General features: G+C 56.2%; 1 protein-coding gene across 2 annotated transcripts in view; it reads right to left on the reverse strand.

Moving 5' to 3' along the window:
- RAPGEF3 (Rap guanine nucleotide exchange factor 3) overlaps positions 1–22,495 on the reverse strand; it is a 66,072-nt gene that overhangs the window by 12,566 nt on the left and 31,011 nt on the right. Inside the window, exons 3-17 of one of the 2 annotated variants that reach the window (XM_032783996.2) lie at positions 13,085–13,138; positions 12,635–12,741; positions 11,771–11,892; positions 10,426–10,594; positions 9,757–9,841; positions 8,993–9,053; positions 8,237–8,313; positions 7,442–7,588; positions 5,199–5,314; positions 4,624–4,712; positions 3,478–3,556; positions 2,076–2,226; positions 1,782–1,864; positions 1,082–1,121; positions 733–814 (exon numbers count right to left, since the gene is read on the reverse strand). In XM_032783996.2, coding sequence (XP_032639887.1) covers positions 733–814; positions 1,082–1,121; positions 1,782–1,864; positions 2,076–2,226; positions 3,478–3,556; positions 4,624–4,712; positions 5,199–5,314; positions 7,442–7,588; positions 8,237–8,313; positions 8,993–9,053; positions 9,757–9,841; positions 10,426–10,594; positions 11,771–11,892; positions 12,635–12,741; positions 13,085–13,138 — 1,462 coding nt within the window. Of the gene's footprint in view, positions 1–732; positions 815–1,081; positions 1,122–1,781; positions 1,865–2,075; positions 2,227–3,477; positions 3,557–4,623; positions 4,713–5,198; positions 5,315–7,441; positions 7,589–8,236; positions 8,314–8,992; positions 9,054–9,756; positions 9,842–10,425; positions 10,595–11,770; positions 11,893–12,634; positions 12,742–13,084; positions 13,139–22,495 lie in introns of those variants that run through there. The other variant, XM_032783998.2, reaches the window with a different exon arrangement.

Here is a 22,495-nt window from a genome sequence, read left to right on the forward strand (position 1 = left end):
AGCGCAACACCCTACACAACTACAAGGTGACTGTTTCTAAGGAGAGGGGCTACACTTCACACACCTACGGGGGAGATGTTGCCTCTGCGGATACCTAAGAAGTCACAGGAGTTTACCTGTAGCTCTAGGACCCTAAGTGTGTGTGTGCATCTGTGAAGGGGCAGAAACAATCTGTGTGTGTATGTTGTGTGTGAGGGGACAGAAGCGGTCTTGTGTGTGGTGTGGTGAGAAGGCGGAAGAAGTCTGTGTGTGAGAGAGGGGACAGAAGCAGTCTCTGTGTGTTGTGTGTGTGGGAGAGAAAGGGGGGCAGAAGCTGTCTGTGTGTGTGGGTGTGAGGGGGCAGAACCAGTGTGTGTGTGTGTATGTGTGTGTGAGAGAGGAGTCTGTGTGTGGTGTATGTGAGAGGGTGAAAGCAGTGTGTGTGGGTGGGCAAGACAGTCTTGTGTGTGAGGGGGCGAAAGCAGTCTGTGTGTGTGAGACTGTGTGTGTGTGGTGGGGGGATGAAAGCGTGAAAGCAGTGTGTGTGTGTGTGTGTGTGTGAGGGGTGGAAGCAATCTGTGTGTGTGTGAGCGAGAGAGAGGGGAGGTGGAAGCAGTCTGTGTGGGTGTGTGTGAGAGAGAGGGGAGGTGGAAGCAGTCTGTGTGGGTGTGAGTGTGCTATGCATGTGTGTGGGTGAGGGCGCAGAAGCAGTCTCTTTGTGTGGTGTGTGACGGGCGGACGCAGAGCTGCTACCTTTGTCCTGGGCTCTGATGGCATAGCTGTTATTCAGCGAGGCATCCTCCAGGCTAGCGATCCAGTTCCCCGTGCTCCGAACCTGGGATGGGGGAATGAAGAAGCGTCCGCATGGGGTGCTGAATGGCAGAGACTGGCATCTGCCATGCTCACAGCCCAAGGGCACAGCACTTCCATGGAGACCCACAGGGCAGCTCAGGTAAGCCAAGTCCTCAAAGCCCTACACAATTGCCCTCAGCCTGTGTCAGGGCCACCCCCCTTCAGGGCATTTCCTTGGCTCCCTGCCCACCCATCATGCCATTCGGAGAGGGGCAGCAGGTGCCTCATGACGCTGCTGGGCTGTCGGTACCTTGAGCTGTGGAGATGCGCTTCCGCCACCGTTCTCCAGTCTGCAAAGAGGAGAAACACACAGGGGTGAGAGCCCTAGAGCCGGCCCCTCCCGGGTGTGAATCAGCTCCCTGCAGTCACAGCACCCAGGGGGCACCACGTCGCCCGGAGCAGAGCCGGCAGCTGCGAGTTCACTTGGGGAGTTCAGCTTGGGGCTCCTCCACCAGAACACTGAGCCCCAGAGCTTCCTGTGTGTTTAAACCCCTCCTTCTCAGCTGGGAGCCCAGATACCTGGATGGGGAGAGGGTCCGAATGATACTGACTAGTTTCGTCCTCCACAGAGCGTGTCCCCCTGGCACATCCCAGAGCCCTTAGCCTCCCAAGTCCATTCCCTCTGAGGCACAGAGAGGCCTGCTCAGCCACGCAAGTTAGCAGCGGGGCTGGGGTAGAAGACAGACCTCTTGACTCCCCACCCCCACTCTAACCCCACACACCTGCACATCCATCCTAGGACCCAGGAGTCCAGTGCTCCAGTCACTGCCGCAAGGGTTACACCAGAGCCTCTCCAGCGTGGCCAAGGCCACATCGCTGGGACTCAGGCCCGCGTGAGGCACAGGCATGGCTCCGGTTACAGCAGAGCTGCCGTGAGAGATGTCCATCTAGGCACGGATGGGGCCTCAGGGGGGTCGGATGTAAGGAGGTAGGGTGGGGTGGTGACTCACGTTCTGTTCCTCCGACGATCCTGTGTTGGGTCCCGGAGCAGGTTGCACAGGCGAGGATCCCGGCTCACAAAATCCGAGAGGTGCTGCAGGACAAAGGGTCTGGAATCACGTCCTCATGGGCTGCATCCCCACTGGCAAGGGACGTGCAAGAAACGGTGGCCATGGGTGGCAGGGGACAGAGCTCAGCAGCTCCGAGGTTATTCCCTTGGATGTCAGCCCCCTTGAGCCCGCTGCTTGCTACACTCCCCCACCCATGGGCTGCTTAGCTCCTCCCTTGCCACCTCCCCCCAGTACCTGCAGCAGGTTTATCGCACTGTGGTCGGCCTGCAGCAGAGGCCCATAGAGCAGCAACCACTGGCTGACCAGCCTCAGGATCTTCTGCCGCTTGCTGAGGGAGTAGACAGCCTTCTCCTGTTCCGAGCCCTCGGACGGCTCCGCATGGAAAGTGGGGGTCAGTCAAGGAAGCCTCTAGGTCAGTGTATGCTGGGAGCAGTAATGAAGTCAGGCAGCAAGTCTGCAGGACATGCCCAGGGGCAAGCGGCCCCACGGCAGAGAGGGGCGAGCCCTGCAGTGTGCACCCAGAGAACAGCAGAAGCAATCAGCCCCACAGCACAAGCACGTGGGAAGTATGCACGGCAGAAGGCCATTGGACCCATGGCATGGGCAGTGGGGGGGACCAGGACGCCCACATTGCTGGCTGGAACAGCACTGCCCTTTTGCTGACAGTCACCCCATTCCACATTCCAGACACACACACACACACCCACCCATGTGCAAGCAGCTGTGTCTAGTCTGTAACTCGGCAGCTGGGATGCCTTTGCTCTCTGCATACGGCCCCTGTGCAGTGTGCAGCTCGGTGCAGACTGGCCCCAGGCAGCAGGTGCTTTGAGCCAGAGGGATGCAGACTATGGCCATGCTAGAACGCTCAAAGCCAGTGTAAGCTGCTCTATGCAGATGGGAGAGATTTCTCCATCGACTTCATCACTTCACCCCAACGAGTGGCGGCAGCTACGCCCCACCTACAGAGCCTGTCCACACCAGCGCTTAGGTCGGTGTAACTTACGTCACTCAAGGGGGTGGTTTATTCACACCCCTTGGCACTGCAGACATAGCCTTAGACTGAGACCAGCAGGGCCACCCAGATGGGGGAGCAAGTGGGGCAATTTGCCCCAGGCCCTGGGCCCCACAGGGGCCCTGCGAGCTGCTCCGGGTTTTCAGCGGCGAGTGCCACCTGATGAGTACAAGCGCCTCAAGTGGCGGGAAAAAAAAAGGAAAAAAAGCCGCAATCGGCGGCACTTAGGCTGCTCTACCACTGCTGCTTCATTCTTTGGTGGCAATCCAGCACCAGGGCCTTCCCTCCGAGAGGGATCTGCCGCCAAAGACCCGGCCCTGCCCCAGGCCCACTGAATCCTCCGGGCAGCCCTCGAGACCAGGAAAATGAGCCAGGCGTGAGTGTGGATGAGGTGGCACCACTCGGCCAGTGGGCCCTGAGAATGGGTCTGTCTCTTCAGGCAGTGGAACCTAAGTGCAGAACACACAGGCTGCAGAGCTACAGACCCCCCCAGTGGTTCTCTGGCGTGCTCCTCACAGATTCTCTCTGTTTCTCTGTCTTTTGTGGTCAGGAGGAAACCCCCATGACCCACCCCCTCCCTGGCTGCCCCGCCCGGTGCTGGTCCTTGCAGCCCTAACAGGATATTGGTGCAGCAGGGCTCTGCAGAGCTGGGTGGTCGGCATGAACACATTGTAGGTCAGCAGGAAATCCCCAACCAAGGTATCTGAAAAACACCAGCCCAGCACACATTAAAGGGTCCTCGCCCCAGGCAGGACCCACTGGTTCTGAGCCCAGCAGCAATCCCAGGGCAGGGGGCTCTGAGCTCAGCAGACTCCCACTATCCCCTCAACCATCTAAGTACCCTGCCCCCAAACCACCTCAGCCCCCTGTACTCCCACCCCACAACCATCCCAGCTCCCTCAAACCATCCCAGCCCCCATGTCCTACAAGCCCACAACCATCCCAGCCCCCTGCACTCCCACCATGCCCCTAACCGTCCCAGCCCCCTGCGTTGCCTTCAGACCTGGATGGCTAGAGAGCAGCTGCCGCTCTCCAGCTGCCCAGCTCTGAAGGCAGCGCCACCGCCAGCAGCAGCACAGAAATGAGGGTGGCCTGGTATGGTATTGCCACCCTTACTTCTGTGTTGCTGTTGATGGTGGTGCTGTCTTCAAAGCTGTGTGCCTAGCCAGCGGCCACCGCTCTCCAGCTGCCCAGTTCTGAAGGCAGCGCAGAAGGAAGGATGGCAATAGCCTTGCAACTCCCTTTTGGGTCGGGACCGCCAGTTTGAGAAATGGTGACTTAAGGGCTTTATATGTTTGTAGTTTTAAATACATAGTCATGCTTTGTCACAACACTGATATTTAAGATTTAAATATCTTGAAACCATGAAATTCAATATTTTTAAAATACTAAGATCATGAAATATACCAAACTGGACCATGAATTTGGTAAGGCCCTAACTATAGGCGTTGTGTGGAGGATGTAAGACAATCTCTGCTCTATGAACTGCCTGAGCGCAGCACTTCCCTTTAGTGCTGGAGGAACCTGGCACCATGTCCCAGCTCAGAGAAGCTCTGCATGTGCACGTGTGTCCATGAGCGTCTATCTGTGTACATGTGTATCAATTCACGTCCGTGCACGTGTGTATCTCTGCGCAGGGGCATGTCTGTGCCTGTGTATCTGGGAACGCGTGTATCTGTGTGTGTCTGTGCACATGTATCTGTGGGAGCGTGTATCTGGGGATGCATGTCTGGGCATGTGGCGAGCCCAGCCCAGCAAACCCACACATACCCACGGGGTCTGAGAACGTCGCATCCAGCCTCATGGCTTCCAACAAATGCTCCAAGATCTTGTCAGGAGTCCCAGCCATCACCGAGTACCTGGAGGACAGAGCACACCCAGGCATGTCAGACTCCCACAGGGTCATAAGCCTCATCCCCTAGACTTGTGGCTGAGCCACAGCCCACACAGGCTCAGCAGAGCCACCAGGTCGCCAACTACAGAGATGCTTCTACCTGCCCCACACACGCTCCCAGTCTGGCAGCTGGGGCCCACAGCTCAGATATGTCCCAGCATCCTTTGCAACAAGCACCACGGCTCCTTTGAAATGTTGCAGCTGCCTCCCACAATGGATTCTGGGAGGCCAAGGGGAGCAGAAGCAACAGCTCCCCACCCTGCTGCATCAGAAAGCAGGACCCCATCAGAGGGAGGCGATGGGGGGAGGGTGGGAGCTGCATGGGGCAGCCTGGGGTTGCAGTGAGGTCTCCCTGGGAACAACCCAATCTGTCTCAGTGCCGCCTGGGCCCTGGGGTGCTGCTGGTCCCAGGCCGGCAAGGTTTTGTCTGCAGGGGTAGAAGCCGCTGTACCTACTGCTCCCCGCAGACGGTGACTGGTTGCTGGAGCTGCTCCCCTGCAGGTTCTTCTCCAGCACTAGCACCACCTTCCCGTGCTCCTTCAGGCGCATGGTATTGGCCTCAACATCCTAGAGAATCCAACGTCAGTGCTGCTGCTGAACTGTCCCAGTGAGATGGGTCAGCAGGGGTGGGGTGGGGCAGTGCAAGAACTGGGGCAGGGGCAGGGTTGGGGCACAGCAAGGACTAGGGGAGGGCAGGGGTAAGGCAGAGTAAGGACAGAGGTGGGGCGGGGGACACTGCAAGGACTGGGGCAGGGCAAGGGGCAGGACAATGACTGGGGAAGGTGTAGGGCACTGCAAGGACTGGGGCAGGGGCAGGAGCAGCGCAGAGCAAGGGGCAGAGCAAGGACTGAGGCAGGAATAGGGCACTGCAAGGACTGGGGCAGAGGCAAGGATTGGGACAGGGGCAGGGCTGGGGGCAGAGCAAGGACTGGGGTAAGGCCACGGTGGGGTCAGAGGCAGAGAAAGGGCTAGAGAAGGCCAAGGGACAGGGCAAGGACTGGGGCAGAGTGGGGGTGGGGGCAGAAAATCCACCCCCTTCCTAGGCACCAGGCACCTAGATGCACCAGGTCCCTCCCGTTCCCCTAGTGATTGTTGGTCCCTGCATTGGGATCTGCTCACGCTGGTGGCTGCCCTGCCCTGGGACTCGGCTTTTGCAGACTTGTCTCGAGGCAGGTGTCTCCCAGGGCAGAGTGGGGCGGTGGATGACAGCAGCACAGTGGGCTGGGGAACGAAGTGCCTGGGTACCAGGCAGCCCCAGGCAGAAAGGCACCGAGTCCTGTTCCCTGGTTGTTTCTCTCAGCTGGCTGGCAGAGGGTCCTGGTGACACCCTCATCAGGTCCAGGAGCTCCATGGATGTGAGTGCTGGGCCAGAGAGAGCCCCAGTCAGCGGAAACCGGACCATGAGACCGAGATGCCTGACCACACGATGCAGATAAAAGAGCAGATGCAGGTGGCTTCCAGGGGGCCCGTGGCTGGAAACGGCTCGTCCCAGCCCGGAGGAGAATATCAGCGATAATGGACAGAGCCAAGGAAGTGGGATCACAGGCAAATAGGCAGGCTCCCTGGAGGGCACCATGCATCAGTACCCATGTGTGACAGAGTGGGAATTTTGGATGATTGTGTGTGCCTCAGTTTCCCCTATGTGTGCATGGTTAACTAAGTGGGGGGAAAGATCCGGGTGTGGCTATCTGGGACTTGGGATGAGAAGGCAATGACCATTCCAATTGCCCCGGACATCTGGTACCTAGCAACTAACTACATGGACCGCAGACCTCTCCGCAGGAAGCCAGCTGGGTGGGACCAGCTGGAGTACAAAGGGCTGAGAGGAGGCCAGGTGACACTATTTGCTTGGGAACAAGGACGAAAGGCCTGAGGAAGGGTCAGGTAGTGCTGTTAAGTGTGGGTAGCTGGAGGGGGAGAAGCTCCTGGCCTGGAACTAAAGAGGGGTTGGAGAGGGCTCTGGCTCTGGTCTGACCCAGCTGGACTTTGTTGTAACTTTCTGTTCTCTGTGTTAACTAAGGACTTTCTACACCAGACCGCTACTAAACCCTCCTGCATTCACACCGCTGGCTGAGTCACTCCAGATGAAGAAAGCTGGGGGTGCCTTGCTCCCTTTGGGTGTGTAAGTCTCCCTTCATGGCCAATCCAGCTGCAGGGAATTCATGGTGTGAGGCTCCAAAGTTCAGAGCCAGGAGGTGGTGAAGCCAAGGGGCTCACCCTGGTGAGAGGGTGTGACCCTGATGGGGCTGATACACTGAAGGGTGCCTCCCATGGACCCGTTCCAAAGCGGTACAAGAGCACTGGACCTGAGGATCCATGACACCAGGCCCAGGGCATAAGGGCCACACAGCAGGGAACAGACACAGCCTCCTTGCAGCTGGGGCTGCACTGTGGATGTGCCTGCAGCAGGGACTCAGCGGGACAGTACAGAGCTCAGGGGGTCACCATGTGTCAGCCAGCCCCCCACCCCCCAACAAACCTTCCTGCTACACAGTGTCCCCAGCCCTACCCTCAGCCTGGTACACCATGGACACAGGGCCATGTGGCTCTGGCGATGTGAGATGACCCACAGACCAAAGAGGCAGCAGCAGTCCTGGTGCCCACAATCTGCTTGGCAGGGGCAGCAGGAAGGGGAACACAGGAGAACTGCCCTCCGGGGGTGGCTGGGCCCCATGGCTCAGGGTCTGGGCCCACCTTGAGGATCCGGTTGAAGTCTCGCTTGTCCACACGCAAAAAATGGCAGTTGTCCTCCCGCAGGATGATGGTGGCGGCTCGGGGGGCATCGTTCACCAGCGCCAGCTGTCCAAAGTCATCACCCTCGTGCAGGGTGGTCACCAGGCCCTGGGAGTGGCAGCTGGGTGAGAAACCAGAGACTCCCACACCATCACCCGCCAGCTGGGGAGCAGGGGATCCAGGAGGCGCTGGGATGTAAGGAGAGCACCATGCTGGCCCAGGGGGCATAGGCCTTTCAGCTCCCACCTCCACTAGTTGCTCTCAAGGGGCGGAGCCAAAAGGTCCTGGTTCGGTCCCAGAAGTGGGGCCCAGCTAAAGTGACCAGATATCCTGATATTAGGGGCTTTGTCTTACATAGGCAACTATACCCTCCACCGTCCTGATTTTTCACACTTGCTATCTGGTCACCCTAGGCCCAGTGGGTCTACAGGGGGAGGAGCCTGGAGATCCTGGTTCTGTCCCAGAAGTGGGGCCCAGTGGGATTGCAGGGGGAGGAGCCTGGACATCCTGGTTCTGTCCCAGAAGTGGGGCCCAGTGGGCCTGCAGCAGGAGGACCCTGTGGTCCTGGTTCTGTGCCAGCAATGAAGCCCAGTGGGATTGCAGGGGAAGGAGCCTGGAGGTCCTGGTTCTGTGCCAGCAGTGGAGCACAGTAGGATTGTAGGGACAGGGCAGCATGGAGGTCCTGGTTCTGTCCCAGCAGTGGGGCCCAGTGGGATTGTAGGGGCAGAGCAGCGTGGAGGGCGGGGAAGCACATACCTTGCCATGGGTGACCACGTTCACTGAGCCCTTCCAGATAATGTACCACGAGGTGCCTTTATCTCCTTGGCTGAACACTGCAAAGAAGCCGTGGTTTGTCCAGGGAGCCCAAGCGACTGCAGATGGGGCAGCCCTTGTCAAGGGTCTAGACCGCACATCCCAGCCTCACAGAGGCTCTGCGTTCCAGGGGAGCTGCCCTGCCCAGCCCAGCCCTGCCCTGGGGAGCACGGAGATCTGGGGAGACCGGGACAAGTACTCTCAGGGCTAGTGCTTTGGCTGGCTCTGTCCCCTAAGCTGTGAGGACCTGTGGGGCAGCACAGCAGGGTCGGGATGTGCCAAATGCTGAATGCCACCGATTCCAGCCATTCCCACGCTGACCGCCCAGGAACTCAGAGAGCACAGGGCTCAGGTCCTGCACCCCAGCAAACAGTCCCAGGGCTCCTTCCTTCCTTCAGGGCCTGGTGGGCACAAGGGTCCCTGGGATCAGAGCCCTGCGGTGGGTGCCAGGGGAGGTCACTGCCCTCTCTGGTGCTGGTCAGTCTGCTGTGCGGTGCCAGGCAATGGCATACCATGGAGCAGTGCCTGGTGCTGCATCTCCAAGGTGTAACTTCCTGGTCAGAGGATGCCAGGCAACAGGCTGGGTACAGTGGTGCCCCAGGAACTAGACTGGCAGAGTGCAGGACACCCCCCTCTGGGCCCAGGCTGGGAGGAGCACATGCACAGAGTCACTGGCTGGGGCAGGCTGTGGATACTCACACACGGTGCCCGCTTTGGGGTGTGACTCAAACAGTAGCACAGAGGCCAGCTCCCGCTTCACCTGCAATGAGAGACACCCCTTAGCGCTGCCCCGGCACAGGGTGAGGGTCGTGGGATGGAGGGGCGGGCGCTGGATGGCATGATGCCTGGGCTGAATGAGATGAGCATGTTGGGGCAGGGTGTCAGTGGGAGGGAGGGTGCGCTGCTGGGCTGGACTTGCCTGGCAGAACTTGGCAGGAGCAACAGCAGGGGCACAGTGGGTCTCAGTGAGACACCTGGGGAGTTGGGTAGGGGAACTCCATGGGGCCAAGGGGGCAGAGAGTGCCGGGGGGTTGGGATGGACAGTCTAGGATACACAGAGGGCAAGAGGTGCTCGACAGGGGGTGCTCAATGGCTGGAAAGAGGCTGGAGCTGGGTAAAGGCAATGGGGGTAGAGGTGGAGCAGGACTGTAGGTGAGGTGGAAGGCAGCAGGGGTGGTGTGGGAAGGGGAGTGGGGGCTGACAGGGGGGACAGAGCAGGGGTTGACCGTGGGGGTGGGGGAGTGGAGCTGCTGGGGAAAGGAGAATAGGCGCTGGCAGGCGGAGGGGAGCAGGGACATATGGGGGGGAGGGCAGAACAGGGGTTGACCATGGGGAGGGGAATAGGGACTGGTGGGGGCAGGAGAACGGGGGCTGGCAGTTGGAGGGCAGCAGGGCTGGTGGGGAGAGGGGCCGGTGAGGGGAGGAGCAGGGGTTGGCCAGGGTGAGGGGGAGCCAGCACTCACCGAGTGGGAAAGATGAGCCACAGCTTTGATGTGCAGCAGCTCCTCAAAAATGAGCTCCAGCTCGTCCTCCGTGCGCTGGGCAGGGCTGGGGAGAGAGTGGTGTTGCCTTGCCACTGGCCCTGCCTGGGGCACAGAGCCCCATGCCAGGCATGGCCCCACACAGAGGGCAGCCCCCTGAGCTGGGCAACCACCCCCCCATGAGGGCAGCCCCTCCCCCACAACTCAGGCCTGGCCTCATGCGGGGCAGCTCCCCCAGCCCTGGCATGACCTCACATGAGGGTGGCCCCCTGAGCTGAGCCTGGTCCCATGCAGACGGCAGCCCTTGGCCGGGCAGCAGGGTGGGTCTCTGCTGTCTGGGGGCGAGGGTCCATGTGTCTACGATCTGGAGTTGAGGGCACTGACCACGCACATGTACTCTAACCTGGCAGGACAATTCCAGGATCCAGGCAGACCACAGAGCCCGTGTTATAATGCGGGGATATGGCCCACTCAGCGACCTCTAAACCCCACCTGGGGTCTCAGGCCCACTGAGCCCAGCTGCTCTTGGTGGCAGCCCAGCCATGGGGGAAGGCAGATCTCTTGGTGACAGCCCAGCCGTGGGGGAGGGCGGGTCTCTTGCTGGGCAGCCCAGCCCTCCCCCAGCCATGGGGGCACATGTGGCATACTCACGGCTTGCGCAGAGCCATGGTGAGCAGTGCATCAGGGCCCAGCTGGGCCAGGAAGGCCAATGCTTCCAGTAGCTCCTCAGCGTCCCAGGCACCAGGCTCCAGAGTCAGCTCCCCCTCGGCAAAACGGTAAAACTGGGCATCCTTGTCCTGGAAATGCCACTCCTGCTTCACTGGGGAAAGAGCCACATGGCAGCATCAGCCTGTGTGCGACACCGTGCGTGGCACAAGCCTGGCTGGCAAAGTGCCTGGACCAGGTGACGAGCTGCTGTGAGCCCGTGAGAGGGCAGGGCCAGCATGAGATGGGTAGGAACAGACACCAGGGTTACAGTGGGCACTGTCAGCATGTGCTATGGGTGGGGGGAGAGGGTGCGCTCAGGCAATTCCCCGCTCGCTCTCCTTATCATGGGCAGACACTTGACAGGAGCCTGAACTGGGCCCTAGCCCTTGGCCCCACAGCATGAAGCCCGGTCACGGAGCTAGAGTTTGGCGACGGTGTAAGTCTGACACATCCATGCAGTCCCTGGCCCATCCCATGGGCTCCTCACACTCCTGGCAACCCCACTCCAGTGGGTCCTGGCCCAGCAACTCCACATGGTTTCCAGCCCCACCCCTGCCATACCCCATGTGACCTCAGCCTGCCCCACTAGGCTCCTGGCAGTCTCTGGCACATCTCACCCTCCATACCTGGCCCATGGGATCCTGCACAAGAAGCCTGCCCTGCCATGCCCCATGGGATCCTAAGCCTGCCCTGCCAGACCCCATGTGGCCCCCCAGCCTGCCCCTGGCCCTGGCAGTCATTAGCCTACCCTTCACCTCCAGGACTCATGCATTCCCAAGCAGCTCCTGACATATCCCATCCCACCCCACCCAACTGGGTCCTTCCTGGCCCACTGCACCTGGCACAACCACCAGCCTCTCCTCTCTGCCTCACGCCATGTGGTTCAGTCCCGCCCTACCCCACCAGGACGCTGGCAGGCGCTGGTACACCCCTCCCTATTGCATCCTGGCCCACCACACCCAGACAAACACCAAATGGTTCTCAGCCCTTCCCCGTGCCTGCAGGCCCCATGAATTCCCCAGCCTACCTCACCACATGGCCCCCAGCCTGCCCCACCAGACCCCACGCAGCCCCTGGCCTATCCTGCGCTGCTGAGTCCTGGCCCACCACAACCTGACAAACTCCACATGGCTCCCAGCCCCACCCTGTGCCCTTAGGCCCCACACAGGCCCTGGCATGCCTAGTCCCCAGCCCAGTCCACCATATGTTCTCCAGCCTGCTCCTCCCAGCTTGGCACTGCAGAGGTGGCCGGAGTCCTGGAAGCACCCAGACCCTTTGTGATTCTCACCATGAGTCAGGACTCCTCCATCCACCAGCACTTGGCAAACCCCAATGGCCTGGCCCCGCGTTTGGATGGACAGTCCTGCACTGAGCAGCCAGTCTACCAGCTCCTTCCCGGAGCAACAATGCCTGCAGGGGAAAAAGGGCGATGGATGGGTGAGACAAGACTAGTGACCTGGGGAATTCAGGGCTGGCATAGTGAGGCAGGAGAAAAGGTGCAAGGAAGGTTTGTGTGGAATATCAGGGCTGTGGGTGGGGATTGAGGGGCACTAGCAGAGCTTGGGGGCAGGGAGAGTGCAGGAGTGGAATAGCAGGGAGGCTGTGAGTGGGGATTGAGCGGCACCAGCAGAGCTGTGAAGGGGGGGACCCAGGGCAGGGATTGCACGGGCTGGGGTTTAGGATTGAGGGGCACCAGCAGAGCTGAGGAAGGTGGGGGAAACCCAGGGTGGGGATAGCTCGGGCTGTGGGTGGGGATTGAGGGGCACCAGCAGAGTTGTGGGGGGGACCCAGAGCGGGAATTGAAGGAGCTGAGGGTCAGATCAAGGGGCTCCGGCAGAGCTGGGAAGGGAGGGACCCAGGGCAGGTACTGCAGGGGCTGTGGGTCAGAGGGCAGGGCTGTGTGGAGGAGGACACTTGCCCTGCTTTGTGACTGACAATTAGCAACATTACATTCTCTCGGGTAAGAAGCACCAGGCCTGCAAGGGTCCATGCTTCTCTCTCCCTTTCTGGCTTTGGGGATGGGGCCGTGACGCCCCACCTGTCTGTCCAGACCTAGCCCCCAGGAGGGTCCATACCCAGGCACACAGAAGCTGCCCGGCGAGGCTCCCTCACTGGTAGGTACTGCCATGGCCACAGAGCAGGGCCATCCCACCTGTGGTGCCTGAGGTGGTACTTGTGATCGCGGATGAGGCCAGGACAGGAGCTCACGAGGTGGCTGAACAGGAGTCTCCCCGCTCTCCAAACCTTCTCTGCATGTGCCTGGGGGACAAACAAGCATCAGCAGCCAAGAAGCTGGGCACAGGACTGGGCACTTCCTCCCTAGCCCTGTCTGTATGAGCCTTTGGCACTGCTTGCTCCATGTTGGCTTTCCCATGCTAACTCCTGCTCACAATTTGAACGGGAAACCGGCAAGATAAAACTACCCCCAGCTCCCTCTTCCATTGCTGCCCACTGAGCTACCCAGCCAGTGTCCAGGGATGCCATGGGATGCCCTGCAAGCAACAGGCAGCAAGGGCCTTTTGAGTTGCTTTCTTTGCCCAGGGCAGTGAACTGCCTCCCGGTGATGGGGGTGGCTTCCTGAAGCAGGGGCTACCCCACTCACCTGCGTAGGACTCTGCTTACAGTCTGGGGCTGATTCGCTGTCGGGGAGCGGCGTCTGGAAAGCAACAGGACAGAGACGTTCCTCAGTTAGTGGCAAACAGGGGCCCCTCCACACCCACTCCTTCTGTTTGAGGCACGCAGTGGCACGGGGATCCCTGTTGCTAAAGAGGCCACTGTGAAGGGAAGGGATCATGTGGTGACAGCAGAGCCCTCCCAGTCCTACCCTGCAGGGGAGAGGGGCCTTTCCAGGATGACTCCTGGATTACATTGCAAGCCCCCAGCCTGCAAAAGTCCCACTCTGTGCTGCAAGCCTTGCATTTGCTAAGCAAGGTTGCCCCCTAGCAGTTTGCTGTTTAACAGCTGCCATTTCCCACCTCAACAGCAGTTGCCTGTGTGGTGGGTGCAGTGGGCAGTTCCTTTCGTGTAAAATTCTGACTGGAGAGGAATGGACTGGAACGAGAGTGAAGCATTGGCAGCTGGATACGAGGCCCTTTAGAACCCGCCCATTGTAACTGGTATCAGATTAGTCGGCCAACCATCATTGCTCCTTTGCTTAATGTGCTGCTACTGGCAACAGTTAGGTGATTTACCCGAAGAAAATCAGGCCTAGAACTCATGACCTCCTGACCCCAAACACAGTGCACTCAGCATAGGAGCTGGCCATCTACATGATCACAGTTGGGACAGAGCCTCACTCATTAGCCAGCGTGGGATTCTGTCTGTAGCCAAAGTCAGGTCCTGGCTCTGCTCTCAGCTCAGGGTGCTGCCTGGGGACCTGTGAGCAGGGCTTAGCCAGAGCCTGTATGTGAGGCCTGGCCACAGGGGAGCTGGAACAATTTGTATAGTGCGGGTGCTGAGAGCCAGTGAACCAAACTGTAAACCCTGTATAGGATGGAAACCACTTCAAGCCAGGGGGTGCGGCAGCACCTCCAGCATCCCTAGTTCCCACACCTATGGGCCTGGCAATATGAAGAAAGTTCCTCTGGCCATGGTTAGAGTTGGGTGGGTTTGGCGCTGCCGCTAGCCAGTCTAGGGGCCCAAGGGACCTCTGGGTCCAAGCCTAGCTTCTGTACATCAGCCTCCCGTACATCTCTAGGAAGAAAAAGAAACAGCAGGAAGATCTGTGATACGTCACAGTGCTCAGAGCTCAGAACAATGGCTGGGGCAGTACACTGCCCCCTCGCAGCAGAACTAATCTCTCTTGTGGGCCAGCTGCTCTGTACCCCTAGTGTTGGCAGCCTCCAAACCCACCAGGAAGGTAAACCAGGTCACAATACACAGTACTGCTGAGGCCAAGGAATCCTAACTGAGCCTGGCCTATCCGTCGCAAGCACTGTGGATCAGAGAGCTTCCTCCCATGGCTAAGAATGGAAAGGGCGGGCAATTCTCTGGAGACGAGCCTCGAGTGAACCCTCAGCATCTCTGTTTTCCAACCCCTTGGCCCTGCCCCGGCTCATTCAGCTCTGGAAGGATCCCAGCTGCACAAGAAGCAATTGAAGCAGAGGCCGCCACCAGCCATCTGATCCTGAGCAAGAGGTATGTGTACCTCGATCCAAGCCCTGCTTTGCTCTCCATTGCCCTGCTGTTCCTCTCCCTGGTCCTCTCTCCTCCGATCCCCCACCTCCCACATATATTTATAGTTGCTGGGGTTCAAACTTGAGTGGTGCCTCACCAACATTCGTGGCCTTTCACATACGCTTTCCATGAGCATTTGAGCATGCAGGCTTCTCTCACGCTAATACGTGCTGAATGCTGATGTCTCATAGACAGAAGGGACCATCATGATCGTCTAATCTGACCTCCTGCACATCGCAAGCCGCAGAACCTCACCCATTCACTCCTGGAATAGACCCCTAGCCTCTGGCTGAGTTACTGAAGTCCTCAAATCACAGATTAAATACTTAAAGTTAGAGAATCCACCATTTATTCTTGTTTAAACCTGCAAGTGACCCGTGACCCATGCTGCAGAGGAAGGCAAAAACACCCAGGGTCTCTGCCAATCTCATTCACAGAAAGTACATGGCAAATTGCACATTTGATTTTAAAATTTGCAATTTGTAGGTCAGTAAGTTACATGAGACATCCAATCAGACGGCAGAAACAACGGCATATGACTTGTGTCCCTAACCAATGGAGCACTCATTTTCAATTGTCTATTTGGTTATGGTATTCCCATTACCTGCCTTATGCCACATGATACAGTTTCTGTTCCCTGACTGGCTGATTATGTAACTACAGTAACCAACACACATTGGGTGTTGCAGACTGTGTATTTGTGCAATGCTTATCTGCAGACCTGGAAATCACTGAATAATGTTGAAGGATGATATCTGTAAGCCATAGTCCCTCTGCCTTGCCTCCAGCACCTGGCCTTGGGTTCAGCTGCTCAGCTTTCCCACAGCAGATCCTTTCCTCACAAATTCCTGTTCAGTGAAAAAAACCATTTTCCATTGAAAAATGTTTCAATGGTAAATGTCCAAGCAGCCCTGCCTCGGGTCGCATTTGGTTGGGGTGTGGCTAATGGAATTTAGCAGCTGGAAACCAGGAAAGGAGTCGGAACCCATGGTCAACCAGCTCCCTGTCGACTCCCAAGGCTTGACCCACCTCCACTAGCAATGGCATGAGACTCAATGTCTGGCTCCTTCTCCTAGCTATACAATAATCCCAGGCAGTCAGCTGGCTCTGCACCCACCCCAACTCCCTGCCCTGCAGCGTCCCTGCCCGCCGGCCCTCAGCAAATTCCCTGGCTCTTTAATTGTCTTGGCCCAAGATTCAGGAAACATTTGCTGGGTTATGGTGTATTTGTCACTGGAATGGACTAGAAAGTGTTGTTCCTCGTTGGTCAAAGCAAGCCAGCCAGAGACAGAACAGGATTGGGTTGTAGAGAATAACCCGGCATGAGCAAGGACATTCTTATCTGGTATATTGGTCTTGTGGTGATGCCTAGGGGGCCCAATGAAATCCATGCTCTGCTGTGCTGGGCGCCATACCGACCCTGAGAGACATTGTCCTGTCATTGTCCTGTGGTTCTGGGCACTGCTTGGGCTGGGAAGTGTCAGCATTTGAAGGGTTAATGCTTCAGTGAAGTGCTGTGGAAGTGCAGCCTCCCTTCAGACCTGTGTTTGCTCACAAGGGTTTGCTGAGGGACTTAGGACATCAATCAGATAAACAGTATCTGGGGAGCTGGACCCTACAGGAATCAACAGGGCAAGCTGGACTGGGCCCCTTGAGGGTAGTAGGATGACCCAGAGGGGCAGCGCCCAGCCAGACCGAACCAGAAGGGCAGTGCCCAGCCAGACCCAGGATGGCCCAGAGGGGATGACCCAGTCACACCTAGGCATAGAAGCCCCATGCTGCTGAAGGATACGAGGAGACAAGTGGGGCATTTTGCCCCAGGCCCGGGCCCCGCAGGGGCCCTCACGAGAGTTTTTCGGGGGCCCTGGAGCGGGGTCCTTCACTCGCTCCAGGGCCCCCAGAAAACTCTCACGGGGCCCGGGCCCCCGGAGCTTCTTCCACTCCGAGTCTTCGGCGGTGGGGGGTCCTTCCACCCCAGGACGGACCCCTCGCTGCCGAATTACCGCCGAAGTGGGACCTGCCGCCAAAGTGCTGCATCTTCGGCGGTAATTTGGCAGTGGGGGGAGCCCAGCTGTGGATCATCGGGGCACTTCGGCAGCGGGTCCCGGAGCAGAAGGACCCCCCACCGCCGAATTACCGCCGAAGTGGGGGCACCCCACCGCCGAAGACCCCAGGCCCCGTGAATCCTCTGGGTGGCCCTGGAGGAGGGTCCCTTTGCTGGACAGTTTGTCCGCACTCGAGGAGATTGGTAGGAAGCAATTGGCTCAGCATTCCTCTGCTGTGGGGAGGTCTCACAAATCCTCCCAGCCTTGCACAAGGTCACTCGCCAGAGCGTCTGTTTCCTCCAGCCACCGGTGTGTTTACACAGCAAACATCACAAGTGCGCTGGCTGCCAGGGCAGCAAGGAGCACTGAGGGCACAGTGTGCTCAGTTCACGGCAATGGAGACCCAAGGCAGGGTGTCACAGTCTGAGCTGGCCTCCTAGTACCTACAGGGAGACAGGCCGGACAGGTACTGTGAATGAAGTGGGACCCAGATCTGCAGAGCCAACCCTGCAGTGAATGTTATCAAAGAGGAACACTAGCTGCACTGACATGGTGTTAGGTGGGTGCCAGTGCTCCGGGCAGAAGGCCAAGGTGCCGAGGGGCTTGGATGCCCCTCTGCACCCTGGAGCAAGCACATCGCACCCTGTGTGGACTTGGAGAGGGTCCATGGCAGCCTCTACCTCCAGAATAGCTGGGCTGAAGAAGAGACGGCAGCACCAGAACCACGGTCCTGCAAGGCAGACACCACAGTGATGGGCAAGGGATAAAAAACACACAATAGCACAGTAGTCTCTCCCCAGGCCTCCCCTCAGCCCTGGTCCTGTCCAGCCATTCTGAGCAGCACGGGTGAAGGTCCCCAGTTCATGGAGTAAAGTCCAGAGTTTCAACCTAAACCAGATTGCAGACAAGGCCCAGATCCCAGCATGCTGCTCTGACGTGGTCCCAAAGAGATCTCAGTGCCACAAGGGCATCTCTAGACCCTGGCCTAGCAGGAAGGAACAAACACGTCCCTCTGAGGGCTGCGTCTGTCAGTGCCAGTTGGGGATGGCAGGGCTCGAATCTATGGGACCAGCTCACTCCTTAGTGGCAGGATACTCTCTGGGACAAATTCTGTTTGTGCCAATTTACATCAGCAAAGACTTTGTCACTTGTACTCTGAGCCCTAGAGTGACTGCGGCTCCTCCCTGGCAGAGCCACTAGAGCCTGCATTAACAGCACATGATGCCGGCAGCAACGGGGCAAAGCAAAGGCAGCTGGATTAGCCAACCCCACTGCAGTGCGAGTCTGTGGGAGCGAGCATTCCTGGCCCCTGCACTGGGATTCCAGAACCCAGGTGACAACGGTCAGGGCCTGACTCTCGCCTCTTGGAGACCACGTAGTGTCTTCTCCACTGGGGAGAGCAGGTGCAAACCACAGTAGGGCCTGAGCTGACATCTCCCTGCCCAGGAAAAAGATACATAAGTGCTGCAGGGCAGGGGAATGGACAGTTCTTTGCAACCACAGATCTCTGCAAACATTAACTCAGCATCCTCCTGTTAATGCCATGGGGTTAGTGCCTGGGGCTGCCTGCACAGATCCCTACATAGTTAGGGGGGAGGGACAGCTCAGTGGCTTGAGCATTAGCCTGCTAAACCCATGGTTGTGAGTTCAATCCTTGAGGGGGCCATTTAGGGAACTGGGATAAAAATCTGTCTGGGGATTGATCCTGCTTTGAGCAGGGGGTTGGACTAGATGACCTCCTGAGGTCCCTTCCAACCCTGACAGTCTATGAGTACACATTTCCTATAAGGTTCATCCCAAACCTGGGACTTGCAGCAGATCCATCCTTACAGCACAGCAAGTTCTGGGAGCCCCCCTCCCCCAGCTAGTCCACTCTGAGCTGTCTGGCCCAGCTATGACCCCAGAGCTATGGCTGTATGGAGTCTGCACAGGAACAAGCAGGCTCTATGGCTTCCTTCACTCCCAGGAGCATCAGCTGTGGTGTACATGCCAGCTCCTTCTCGCCTGCTTATCACAGGGCCTGTTTGTGCAAGGAATTTATCCAGCCCCCACTGTTATGATATCTGAGCACCTTACAATCTTTAATCCATTTGGCAGCCATGTTTAGGCTGCAAGGTAAGAGATCAAAATCCAGGACTTTCATGATAGCATTCTCTAAAATGCTTCCACTTCCGCACGCAGGGCTAGGAACACAGGGTCTCAATGCATGGATGAGATGATGGCATTCCGAGGAGGGATTTAGGTTTAGTATGAACCTCTTGGGAATGGAGGAGCCTATATAGAAACAAACTCGTGGCATGGAAAATTCAAAAGGTCATAGAGGAGTACATCCTTCAGGGGAGGATTTATTAAAGGAGATACTCTATATCCTAGTAAAGAGGAGAGGATAGATACAGTACACGCAGAAACTGAAGAGAAACAGTCAAACAAAAAAGACTCCCATCCAATTACATCACATGAGGGCAGACAATTAAATATTGACACATTTTATAAGTACTTGTATACAAATGCTGGAAGTGTAAATATAGAAGAACCTCAGAGTTACGAACACCTCGGGAACGGAGTTTGTCTGTAACTCTGAAATGTTCGTAACTCTGAACAAAACATTATGGTTGTTCTATCCAAAGTTTACAAATGAACACTGACTTCATACTGCTTTGAAACTTTACTACGCAGAAGAAAAATGCTCCTTTTAACCATCTTAATTTAAAGGAAACAAGCACAGAAATGGCAAAGAATCCTGTGGCACCTTATAGACTAACAGACATTTTGGAGCATGCTCCAAAATGTCTGTTAGTCTATAAGGTGCCACAGGATTCTTTGCTGCTTTTACAGATCCAGACTAACACAGCTACCCCTCTGATACTAAGCACAGAAACGGTTTCCTTACCTTGTCAAACCTTTTTTTAAAACCTTCCCTTTATTTCTAGCAGTTTATGTTTAACACAGTACCGTATTTCAATTTTAAGTAATTTCTCTTGCTTCTTTTTAGTGTTTGTTATCCATGAAAAGAAAACACAATAGTCCATCGATTTCAATGTTCATTCAAATAGAACTAAAAAAAAAATGCTGCAGCAAAATGTACCGGCAATAGTCTTTATAATGACAACAAAAACCCCCTATCCAAACTTAACTTTCCTGCATAAATACAACAGGATAAAGTACATAGACTTGAAACAATCTTTAATGGTACTCTGCTTGAGGTTGCTAACACGCTTTTTGGCTGCCAAGGTATGTAGCTCTTGAAGCATCATTAAGTTCATTGCTGTGGCGTCAGGCTGTTGTTCAAGCCATTGCAGACAGTAGCAAAACACTCTTCTGCTTGCATGTATGGGATCCACTTGGCGTTCTCTCCCTCCTTCTTGTCACAGTCTGGTTGAGCTGTTTCTCTTACCAATTCAATCATCTCATGGTGGCTGAGAATAGGGTGTTCATTCTCATGTTAATCTGCGTTTAGCCAATCCTCTTGTTCTTCCATGGTGATATCCAAAAGCTGTCGCTCTTCAGAAAAAAGAATTGATTTATTTCCATCTGATCCTTGTTTTCCAAATTATCTCTCAGTGTTGTCAATACACTGCCAAAGTGTATTCCAGGAGCGTGTCAAAGACACTTGGCCAATCTCACTCCAGGATTCAGCACACGTGCAGACAGCATGTTTTGTCAGACGTTTACAAAAATCTATAAGATTCAAATTGCACTGATCCCAGACATACTCACTATAAAAGGTTTTGCTTGTATCAACATTTCATGTTTTCCAGAATGCCTCAGTTCATTGGCTGAATGATGCATGTGACATTTGGTGGTAAAAACAAATACCAAATGCTTCCATCTTCTGTCAATAGATTGTCAATGGCAGGGTGAGATGGAGCATTACCAATCAGCAGTACAGCTTGGACGGGTTCAGATTTTGACATAAGGTAGTCTTTCACAAGTGGAACAAAGTGTTTAAAAAACCAATCAGAGAAAATACTTTTATCATTCTGCAGGGGCAGCTCTAGGTATTTTGCCGCCCCAAGCATGGCAGGCTGCCTTCGGTAGCTTGCCTTGGGAGATCCTTGGTCCCGCGGATTTGACGGCATGCCTGCGGGAGGTCCACCGAAGCCGTGGGACCAGCGGACCCTCTGCAGGCATGCCATCAAAGGCAACCTGCCTGCCACCCCCGTGGCGACTGGCAGAGCACCCCCCGGGGCTTGCCGCCCCAGGCACGCGCTTGGCGTGCTGGTGCCTGGAGCTGCCCCTGTCCATCTGTCACAGGATCTGCACAGGTTACTGCTCTCTCATCCCTGTGCTCTGTGCTTGGGGTGGTCCAAGAAGGGTCTCAATGCCTCCTTCAGGTGGTTCGCCCATGTCTTTTTATTTACAGTGCTTAATACAAAGTCCTGATTCACACAATGCCAATCCCCACTCAGACCCTTCCCTGGGCCTACCGGCCCTGAGGCTTTCTGCTGCTGGTAGAGACAGAGCTGCAGTCCCTCTGTCTTCCCCCGACTCGCCTTTCCCCCTCAAGTGAGCCTTTCCCTAGGCTTTTATCTCCTCCCAGCCCCCAGCGCAGCTGGCTCCATTCAACTCAGCTGATTCCTCTGAGCCTGCTCTCATTAGAGCCTGCAGCTGAGCTCCTTGCTGAGTGTCTGGGCCTCTGCACTTGGCTGTTCTACCAGGAAGCCAGAGAGGAGCTATCCCTTTGGCAGGGCATCTCAGGGGTTTATAACCCAGCCCTGCCACACCATCCAAGCAGTGCACTGGCTGTAGTAATGGACAGGCAGAGCTGACCTAGCAATGTTTGCAAAGAAGTGAGGTAGAATATTAGGGTTGGAAAAGACCTCAGGAAATCATCTAGTCCAATCCCCTGCCCAACGCATTACCAACACCAACTAAATCATCCCAGCCAGGGCTTTGTCAAGCCAGGCCTTAAAAACCTCTAAGAATGGAGATTCCATCACTTCCCTAGGTAACCCATTCCAGTGCTTCACCACCCTCCTAGTGAAAAAGTGTTTCCTAATATCCAACCTAAACCTCCCCCACTGCAACTTGAGACCATTACTTCTTGTTCTGTCATTTGCTACCACTGAGAACATCTTCGGAAACCCCCTTAGGTAATTGAAGGCTTGTATCAAATCCCCCCCACACTCTTCTCTTCTGCAGACTAAATAATTTCAGTTCCCTCAGCCTCTCCTCGTAAGTCATGTGCCCCAGCCCCCTAATCATTTTTGTTGCCCTCCGCTGGACTCTCTCCAATTTTTCCACATCCCTTCGGTAGTGAGGGGACCAAAACTGAACACAATACTCCAGGTGTGGCCTAACCAGTGCCAAATAGAGGGGAAGAATCACTTCCCTCGATCTGCTGGCAATGCTCCTAGTAATACAGCCCAATATGCCATTGGCCTTCTTGGCAACAAGGACACACTGCTGAGTCATATCCAGCTTCTCACCCACGGTAATCCCCAGGTTCTTTTCTGCAGAGCTACTGCTTAGCTTAGCCAGCCAGGTTTCACACTGTTGTGAGTGAATGCCAATAGGAGATGGAAATCCCCGCTTCCGTTAGCAGTAGCCATCAGCCTAACCACATCTTTACTGGATTTGAAATTCTTTGCCTGTTTTTCTAAACTGTCTGCCAGAGTCTTGTATGGAAGCAGGAGCCAATATAGGTCTGTCTCATTGCAGTTAAACACTTGGTCCCGGGTAAGTTCATGCTGTTCAATAAATGATTTGAAAGTGGTTTTAAATTCACCAACGGCATTCAAGTCAACTGTCAGGGACTTTCCTTGCCTCCCGTATTCCATGCCGATTTTTGA

This window comes from Chelonoidis abingdonii, chromosome 26 (genome assembly GCF_003597395.2).
Source record: "Chelonoidis abingdonii isolate Lonesome George chromosome 26, CheloAbing_2.0, whole genome shotgun sequence".
Lineage (NCBI taxonomy): Eukaryota > Metazoa > Chordata > Testudines > Testudinidae > Chelonoidis > Chelonoidis abingdonii.